At 48.0% G+C, this 10,333-nt stretch overlaps 1 protein-coding gene across 1 annotated transcript; it reads left to right on the top strand.

Moving 5' to 3' along the window:
- Positions 1–6,008: 6,008 nt before the first annotated feature.
- On the top strand, positions 6,009–6,856 carry GTSF1L (gametocyte specific factor 1 like). Its single transcript, XM_019017476.4, has one exon. The coding sequence runs from the start codon at positions 6,327–6,329 to the stop codon at positions 6,771–6,773; it is 447 nt and encodes a 148-aa protein (XP_018873021.3). The 5' UTR covers positions 6,009–6,326; the 3' UTR covers positions 6,774–6,856.
- The last annotated feature ends 3,477 nt before the right edge of the window (positions 6,857–10,333 follow it).

The following is a 10,333-nucleotide window of genomic DNA, read 5'->3' as shown; positions in this document are numbered from 1 at the left end:
AATCACTAAGCTAAAGGGAAAAGTCAAGCTGGGAACTGGTCAGGGCAAATCTGCCTCTCATTCTATTCAAAGTCTTCCCTCTGCTCACTGAGATAAATGCCTATCTGATTGCTTCCTTTGGAAAGACTAATCCGAAATGCAGAAGAATGCAACTGTTTGTCTTTTATCTGCCTATGACCTGGAAGCCCCCTCCCTACCTTTGTTGTTGTCCCGCCTTTGTTTCCAGTTGTCCCGCCTTTCCGGATGGAATTAATGTACATCTTACATATACTGATTGACATCTCATGCCTCCCTAAAATGTATAAAACCAAGCTGAGCCCCGACCACCTTGGGCACATGTCGTCAGGACCTCCTGAGGCTGTGTCACGGGGGCATCCTTAATTTTGGCAAAAGAAACTTTCTAAATCGACTGAGACCTGTCTCAGATATTTGGGAGTCACAGGCTTCAACATATGAATTTCAGAGGGACGCAATTCAATCCATAACAGCACACTTTTCTAGAAAAATGAGAATTGCCAAGAGAAGTAAAAAACCATGGAATCAACTTTAAAACTGACAGAGGACTATTTCCCAACAGGGTGTGGGTCAGAGAGTTTAGCAGACAAGTTCTCTCAGACTTTCAAAGAATGTTTGTTGGCTGTTTAAGCCATCCAGAAAACAAAAAAGAGAATGTGCTCTGATTCAGTTTACAAATCTAGCGTAGCTGTGACATGGAACCCGACAAAGACAACCAAACTTCACCCAGTCAGGCATTTTAACCAGAACCCAAGCGATTCCTGGCCACATGATAGTTTGAGAAATGCTACATGGTGCTACACTCATTGTCACTACATGAAGAGAGTTTTCTAAATAAGGTCCTTGAGTCAAAGGAGTTGGCAGGTGCCCAGACGGCTGAGACCAGAGAAGCCCTTGGGCAAGGGGCGGCCCACAGAGGCGGTCAGCATGGAGAAGCCCTGGGCCAGAGCCCAAAAGCCCATGGTGGCTACCTATGCTGTCCACACCTGTCTCCTGGACAAGGCAGGGAGACTCAAGGAGCCAGAAGTGGAGTGGCCACCCATACTAACGCCACATGCACACAGCTTGAGTTTAGCATGCTTAGGATCTCCTTTAACCTGCAGGAGGTGCCTGGGGCAGAGGGCACAGTGTTGACACTAACTGCTACAGGGTACGAGGAGGCAGTCAGCTCGGTGTGCAACCTAACAACTGAACTGTCTGGAGAGGTAGTGAGCTACCCATCGCTGTCTGACCATCCTCCAGGGACGCTCTGGGGGGCATGCCAGCCCTGGGAGAGAAGCTGGCCTGCATGACGTCAGACTCTCTCCTCGCCTGGAGACTTCAGATTCATGATGACTAATCCTCCGATGGCTGCATCCCACCCCATAATGATAATTGCTGATTCAGCTAACCAGGACATGCCATTTCTCATTTTCAGAAAACACTGTTTCTGCACACTCTGTGACCTCTCCATGCCTGTGTTACCATCTGTTGGCAGCATCTCTCAGGATGAAGATTAGCAGGGAGGGGAGTGAGAGGAAAGCAGGTCCGATCTTATTTGCAGCGCTGGTCACACATGCACAGACAGGGTTGAAAAGTTTCACACAGACAGATGTGTGTGCATCCCTAGCTCCTCTTGGGTTGCCATGGTGAGCAACCTCTCAGGTCCCAGGCTCAGAGCAGGTGCCAGGAGGAGGCCGCAGGCTTGAGGACCATTCAAGATGTCCATTAGAAGCACAAACAGCTGGGCGCGGTGGCTCATGCCTGTAATCCCAGCACTTTGGGAGACTGAGGCAGGCGAATCACGAGGTCAGGAGTTCAAGACCAGACTGGCCAACATGGTGAAACCCCATCTCTACTAAAAATACAAAAAATTAGCTGGGCATATTGGCGGGCGCCTGTAATCCCAGCTACTCAGGAGGCTGAGACAGGAGAATTGCTTGAACCCGGGAGGCAGAGGTTGCAGTAAGCCGAGATCACACCACTGCACTCCAGCCCAGGCAACAGAGTGAGACTCCATCTCAAAAAAAAAAAGAAGCACAAACAACCCCAGCCTTCCCTCTCTCCATAATGGACTGAATCTCAGCCTGCCACACTAATAGGTGCGTGGCCACAAAGAAACCTGCAACAGCAATGTCTTACTCCTCATTATGTGGATTTCAATGATGGATACAGTGCTTTCATTGTGATCTCCATATGCAGAATTGTAAAGCCTCTCTCAGCCAGGCACATGTAACCTAGGCTTTGGGAAACCCTCGCAAATAATTTTTCAAGGACAATAAACCACAAACGATCAAAGACAACCAGAATTACAGAAGCCTGAAGACTCCAGCCTGGGCCACCTCTGGTCTGAAGCATGAAAAAGACTATGGCACTAGGGATTAAAAAGTCACTGTCAGCAGGGCATGGTGGCTCATGCCTGTAATTCCCAGACCTTCGGGAGGCCAAAGTGGGAGGATCACTTGAGCACAGGAGTTCAAGACTAGCCTGAGCAACATAGAGAGACCATATCTCTACAACAAATAAAAAAATCAGCCGAGTGTCATGGCTTGCACCTGTAAGTCCCAGCAATCAGGAAGCTGAGGTGGGAGGATCACTTGAGCTCAGGAGTTTGAGATGGAGTGAGCCTAAATCTTACCACTGCACTCCAGCCTGGGTGACAGAGAGGGACTATATCCCAAAAAGAAAAAAAGAAGATTGCTATCAGCATCACTGGCAGACACTGCACCAGGCTTGGGGGTGTGGAAGAGCAGATGCTGAACTCCCTGTTAACTCCCAGTAAGGACAACACTATATATAGTTCCTTTTAAAAAATATTATTTTAGGCCAGGCGTGGTGGCTCACGCTTGTAATCCCAGCACTTTGGGAGACCGAGGTGGGCGGACCACAAGGTCAGGAGATGGAGACCATCCTGGCTAACACGGTGAAACCCCATCTCTACTAAAAATACAAAAAATTAGCCGGGCGTGGTGGCAGGCGCCTGTAGTCTCAGCTACACGGGAGGCTGAGGCAGGAGAAAGGCGTGAACCCAGGAGGCAGAGCTTGCAGTGAGCGGAGATCGCACCACGGTACTCCAGCCCGGGCGACAGTGCGAGACTCCGTCTCAAAAAAAAAAAATTATTTTAATATATTTTTTGAGACAGGGTCTCACTCTGCTTCCCAGGCTGGAGTGCAGTAACACAATTTAGGCTCACTGCAGCCTCAACTTCCCAAGCGATCCTCCCACCTCATCCTCCCGAGTAGCTGGAACTAGAGGCATGCACCACCACAGCAGGCTAATTTTTGTATTTTTTGTAGAGATACGGTTTTGCCATGTTGCCCAGGCTGGTCTCGAACTGCTGGGCTCAAGCAATCCGCCCACCTCAGCCTCCCAAAGTGCTGGGATTACAGGAGTGAGCCACTGCACCCGACCATATTTCCTTTAATAGTGGGCTGTAGGCTTGAAGAAAATGGGCTCTGTGTTACATGCATGATATGGAAGGTATAGTTTACCAAGGACACTCAGCAGAGCAAACCAGGAGCTATCCCTAGGGTGAGTGGGTTGGGGTACAGGGAACACAACTTCTTGGCCTCACATTCCTCATAGGAGCCAGCTTGGTTTGAGGCACTAGAATTCCACTGGTCTGGGGTAAGAGCCAGATCTCAAGATCTCAAGAAGCCCCAGGAAAGCACTGAGTAAGCCATTGATCTCCCCCTCTGAGCTAGGACTTTGGGTTTTCTCCCATGGGGAAGAATATGCTCCGTGTGTGTGGAGAAAAGAGAAATGAATGCTGGTGACGAGAAGGGCAGACTGGGGAAGCCCTCAGGACTTCCCAAAGTTCCCATTGTCCTCCTTCTGGGCATGTGGAAAGACCGTACCTCCTTGCTCTTTGAAGTTAGGTAGGACTTACTTTGAACCATGAAACAGTAGCAGAAGTGATGTTTATCATTTCCCGGTGGAAGCTCGCGCATGACTCTCCACATCCTCTTCCTTCTTCTAGAAGGAAGCAAGTGTTGCTATGGAGGCTCCATCAGCCTGGCTCCATTAACCACAAGGAGCAGATTCCCAATACCCCTCCCCAACCCAGAAACCTGCTTTAGACTTGAAAGTGACTCATAAGCCTTCGTTGTTTTAAGCTACTGAAGTTTTGGCACTGTACGTTATTGCAGCCTAACCTTGCCTATCCTGACTGGCACACCCAGAATAAATGGCGTAGTTATGAAAGATGCCTTTTTTTAGAATCCTTTGTCTAATCTTTTGTCTATACCTGGGTTCCCTTTACAATTTCTTACTATGACATCAGTGAGTGTCATGTTGCTAAATTGTCTGCATGTCATATGATAGTAACAAGACATCCCACATGTATGATCAGTTGCAATTATGTAACAATGTAGACAAAGCCAATCACTTCAATTCTCAAAAAAGGCTGAACACCATAGCTAGGATGTGGAGAGATGGAAAAAGTGTCATTTACAATGACAAAAAAAAAAAGAAAAAGAAAAAACCATAAAGCATCATAGATTAAATTTTTTTTAACGTGCAAAAAATAGAAAGAAAACTACAAAGCCTACCTGAAAAGACACCATCAATAGAGCTTAGTAAATGCCAGGAACCACACACACACACATACACACACACACACTCACACACACACCTTCCCCAAGGTCACATGGCTGGTAAGTGGCAGGAGGTAGAATTTGAATACAGTCGGCTTCCTTAACCACCACCAAGAATAGGATGGGTGAGCTTTTTCTATAATGGGCCAGACAGAAAACATTAGAGGTTTCTGGGTCATTTGGATTCTGTTGCAACTACTCAAATCTAGCTCAAAAGCAGCCAATGGACAATATATAAACAAATGGGTGTGGCTGTGCTTCAGTAAAACTTTATTTACAAAAGCAGATAGCCACCTGGATTTGAATCATGGGCCCATAGTTTGTTGACACATGATCTAGAATAACAAATCCTTGAAGATAGTCAAGGCTTTTGGGGGGAAAACTAATAACAAGCAGAGACTTGCTCTATCAGATATCAGCACATAAAATAAAGCTACAAAAATTATTTGGAATTGCATTATATTTATGTATCAATTTAGGGTGACTATGTAATTTATGTAATTTAGTTTACAGAGAATATTCATTTATGATTTTGAGTCTTCCTATTCAGGAATATGGTATTTCTCTACTGTCACTCAGATCTTGAGAAACAATTTAACGGGGTGGGGGGTGGGAAGGAGCTCCAGGCCAATTTTTAGAAGAAATCCTACCTAACACCAAACAGGTAAATATAATGTCAGAGGACCAAAACCACTAACACCCTGAGGTATGTGTCAATTGCGTCCATTCAGACTTTGGTCCAGTTCTGTGAGGGACAACGGCAGGGTCGACCTAAGATGGGGCGTTTTATAGGAAATGTTTCCCATGTTAAGCTGGAACACCAAAAGGCTTCACCTTCTGCGATATATGAATAGATTTAAACCCTTCCCCCACCCCCAAGGAGACTAGGCTGCTGTGGGCCTCAGCAGAGCAGAAGGGTAAAGAAAGACAGCCCTGAGAATCACATCCAAAAACCAGCCCTGGCAAAGCGCAGGGGCTCACACCTATCATCCCAGCACTTTGGGGGACTGAGGCGGGTGGATCACCTGAGGTCAGGAGTTCAAGACCAGCCTGGCCAACATGGTGAAACCCGTCTCTACTAAAAATACAAAAAATTAGCCGGGCATGATGGCGGGTGCCTGTAATCCCAGCTACTTGGGAGCCTGAGGCAGGAGAATCACTTGAACCTGGGAGGCGGAGATTGCAGTGGGCCAAGATCGCACCACTGTACTCCAGCCTGGCAACAGAGCGAGACTCTGTCTCAAAAAAAAAACAAAAACCAAAACAAAAAACAAATACGTACAGTTAAAAGACTTAAGTCACAACATACATCCATGAACAATTTTAGATGGCAGCATTCCCAAAGCCATCCACCCCTCCCAAGCAGTGCACAATAGCCTCTTCCTGATGACTTAGGCTGCCCATTGTGACCACCGGTGACTGCAGCTTGACATCATAGTATATCTGTGAGTCAAGCGGCTGTGGGTTTTTGGCTCTTGCATCTGCTATAGTTCTGTCTCGGGTGCCATTTGCTAACTCTGTTCTCTGTGTAGCTGCTTTTGGCAGCTCCTCATCTCTCTTCTAATCCACCACTCACGGTCCTACAGAACAGACCACAAGTTAAGACCGTCACCTACAGAATCCCAAGGGCCAAAACTGGGCAGAGGACAACTCCATCCTTCTTACAAAAGGGCTTCTCCACAAGAAGCATTTCCGTTAGACTCTAGCAGTGAGATACCCTACTTCAAGAATTTCTCATGGAGCCAGAAGCCTTTGAAATTTGCCCTTACGATCCTCACCACCAAATCCCACTCAGCAGATTCCAGTACCACCTGGCATCGTGCAGGAGAAAGAACCCCAAGAAAGCCAAAAAGATGGCCACCTGCAAATACAACGCCTGCCACGTGGTCCCCATCAAAAATCTGGAGGAACATGAGGCTGTTTGTGTCAACAGGAGCGCTGTGGAGGAAGAGAACACCGAGAACCCTCTGAAAGTCAGTCCTCCTAGTTCAGAGCAGAACGATGACACCCAGCAGGTCTCACCCTGCCTTCCCAGCCCCGATATCTGGAATGTCGATGGCGCTAATTGCCAGCATGTGTTTGTCCTTAAGACTTTTTTTCCTCAAAAGGTTGTTTGTGAAAATGACACGAAAGAGTCAGCAAGAGAGACCAGTCCCCAGAAGATCCTCAGACCAGGACAGTAAACTGCCAGCTGAGGAAGGAGCACACGCCTCGTAAATGCATGGAAGAACGTGCAATGCATCAGAATAAAAGACATGCAAAGTAAGCTACCCTGGGCTACCTCTTTTTTTAACCTGGCAGATTGATAAATATCAAAAGGCTTAAAATACTCTGCTGGCAAAGGTAGGGCAAAATGGGCACTTTCATAACATTGGTGAGAATGTCAGTTGGTACAACCTCCACAGAGGGCAATTTGACAATAGCTATAAACATTATCAATGCACACAGGCTTTGATTGAGCAATTCCACTTCCAGGCTTCATTCTGTAAATATAATCACACATGTGGAAAATGAGCTAAGTACTAGCTTATTCACTGCAGCATTATTTGCAGCAGCAAAAAAGTTAGAAATGAGCCAGGTGTGTTGAATCACAGCTGTAGCCTGTTACTCTGGGAGCTGAGGCGAGAGGATCGCTTGAGTTCAGCCTGGGCAACACAGTGAGATCCTGTCTTAAGCAACAAAAAAAAAGTCAAAAATGACCTAAATATCCATTAAAAGGACCTGATTAAAAATAAGTTATACTGCAGCCATACAACAAAATATTATGCCGCCTTGAAAAAAAGTGAGGAAGCTCTTTCTGTGCTGATATAGAAAGGTGGAGACACACTGTTGAGCTCAGAGGTCAGCAAACTTTTTCTGTAAAAGGCCAGATGGCCAATATCTTAGCCTTTGTCAGCCACGCAGTCTGTGTTGCAACTACTCGGCCCTGCCACTGCAACACGAGAGCAGCCACATATAATACGTAAACAAATGAACAGAGGTTCCAGTAAAATGACTTACAGCCACAGGTGGCAGGCTGGACTTGACTGGTGGGCCATGGTTTGCCAACCCCCAGTTTAACTGATAAAAACCAAGTCCAGGCTGGGCCCGGTGGCTCATGCCTGTAATCCCAGCACTTTGGGAGGCGGAGGCGGGCCAATCACCTGAGGTGTGGAGTTCGAGGCCAGCCTGGCCAACATGGCAAAACCCCATCTCTACTAAAAATACAAAACAGCCAGGCGTGTGGTGGGCACCTGTAATCCCAGCTACTCAGGAGGCTGAGGCAGGAGAATAGCTTGAACCCGGGACGCAGAGGCTGCAGTTAGCCGAGATCACTCCATTGCAATCCAACCTGGATGACAGAGCGAGACTTCGTCTCAAAAAAAAAAAAAAAAAGGAAAAAGAAAAGAAAAAACAAAAACAAGTCCAGAACAGTCTATACAGTATGGTACCATTTGGGGAGAGTTGCGGGAGAAGACATGAATATGTATATGCTTGTTTTTGCATAAAATTTCTCTTTAAGGATACTCTAGAATGGAGATCTGTCCACAAAGCCTGAAATGTTTTTTCAACCTGTTGCCTAATAGAAAAATTTCCTTGCCTCTTCACTAGAAACTGATATTGTCTGCCTCCAGGGAAGACAAGAGAGAGCCCTTCTTTACTATTGACTCTTTAGAATCTTTTACATGGGAATATATATGAATATGTTATCTGGTCAAAAATTAAACTATATTTTTTTAAACAGCAGGTAGAAGACTTAAGTCCTTTGAAAGTTTTTCAGGAGGAAATCTTAACTGTTAAGTTTTTTTTGTTTTTTTGTTGAGACAGAGTCCTCGCTCTGTCGCCCAGGCTGGTGTGCAGTGGTGCAATCATAGCTCACTGTAGCCTCAACCTCTAAGGCTCAAGCAATCCTCTCGTCAACTAGCTGGGACCACAGGCGTGCACCACCATAACTGGCTAGTTCTATTTTTTTGTAGAGATGGGGTCTCACTATGTTGCCTAGGCTCACTGCTTTTTTTTTTTTTTTTTTAAGTAATCATAACTTTGCCACCCGGCTGGCCCTTTCAACTGCTTACACGAAGTATTATAAACAAAGACTTCTTGGGGGGAAAAAAGTTCTGGATGACAGTGATTAATGAAGTGCATGAACTAGAGAACTGACATACAGGAAATAGGGGGGAAAAGTGATGTGGAGAATATATGTCTATAAACCATAGGCCAGTAGGACCAGGAAAACTTACTCTTCCTGAAACTCCCTGAATTGGGCCATAAGGGAGTGAGCCTAGTGGAAGCGCTACCCACAGGGGCTCTGTCAAGACAGAGCAAGATAGAGCTGACGTCTGTCACTATGTAGTGGCAGCCTGGAGCATTCTGTAGGTATCCTCCAAGCTCCCAAAAGGCAGCTGGCCACCAGGCAGTGGGGAAAAGCAGCCCCACCAACCCTGGGCAACAGGCAAGCCTTGCAGGTTCATGCTGAGGGTTCCTGGCAAAGAGAGTGCTGTGGAAAAGCTGTGTCTTGGGGCAGAGGGTGCTCTGGCTGGCAGAGGAAGAAGAGAGAGGAACTATATTCAGGTCAGGTGCCTTGCTGAAATAATTCCATTAAATCCAGGCCACAAAACTGAGGAGCAAGTATTTTTATTTCCAATATACACATATGAAAAGTGAGTTTCAGAAAAGCTAAATGACGGCCGGGTGTGGTGGCTCACACCTGTAATTCCAGCACTTGAGGAGGCCAAGGTGGGCAGATCACTTCAGGTCAGGAGTTCAAGGCCAACATGGCGAAACCCAGTCTCTACTAAAAATACAAAAAAATTATCTGGGCGTGGTGGTGTGTGCCTGTAATCCCAGCTCCTCGGGAGGCTGAGGCAAGAGAATCACTTGAACCCAGGAGGCAGAGGTTGTAATGAGCCGAGATTGCACCGCTGCACCCCAGCCTGGGCAATAGAGCAGAACTCCGTCTCAAAAAAAAAAAAAAAAAAAAAAAAACACCTAAATAATGTGCCTTGGGCTCCCTCCTCTCCCTCCTCTCCCTCCTCCCCTCCTCTCCCTCCTCCCCTCCTCTCCCTCCTCTCCCTCTCCCTCTCCCTGTCTCCCCACAGTCTCCCTCTGATGCCGAGCGGAGGCTGGACTGTAGTGCCGCCGTCTCGGCTCGCTGCAACCTCCCTGCCTGATTCTCCTGCTTCAGCTTGCCGAGTGCCCGGGATTGAAGGCGCACGCCACCACGCCTGACTGGTTTTTGTATTTTTTTGGTGGAGACGGGGTTTCGCCGTGTTGGCCAGGCCGGTCTCCAGCTCCTAACCGCGAGTGATCTGCTAGCCTCGGCCTCCTGAGGTGCCGGGATTGCAGACGGAGTCTTGTTCACTCAGTGCTCAACGTTGCCCAGGCTGGAGTGCAGTGGCGTGATCTCGGCTCGCTACAACCTCCACCTCCCAGCCGCCTGCCTTGGCCTCCCAAAGTGCCGAGATTGCAGCCTCTGCCCAGCTGCCACCCCGTCTGGGAAGCGAGGAGCGTCTCTGCCTGGCCGCCCATCGTCTGGGATGTGAGGAGCCCCTCTGCCCCGCGGCCCAGTCTGGGAAGTGAGGGGCGCCTCTTCCCGGCCGCCATCCCGTCTAGGAAGTGAGCAGCGTCTCTGCCCGGCCGCCCATCGTCTGAGATGTGGGGAGCGCCTCTGCCCCGCCGCCCCGTCTGGGATGTGAGGAGCGCCTCTGCCCGGCCGCGACCCCGTGTGGGAACTGAGGAGTGTCTCTGCCCGACCGCCACCCCG

This window comes from Gorilla gorilla, chromosome 21, assembly GCF_029281585.2.
Source record: "Gorilla gorilla gorilla isolate KB3781 chromosome 21, NHGRI_mGorGor1-v2.1_pri, whole genome shotgun sequence".
Classification (NCBI taxonomy): Eukaryota; Metazoa; Chordata; class Mammalia; order Primates; family Hominidae; genus Gorilla; species Gorilla gorilla.
This window is presented reverse-complemented; position numbering and strand designations above follow the sequence as displayed.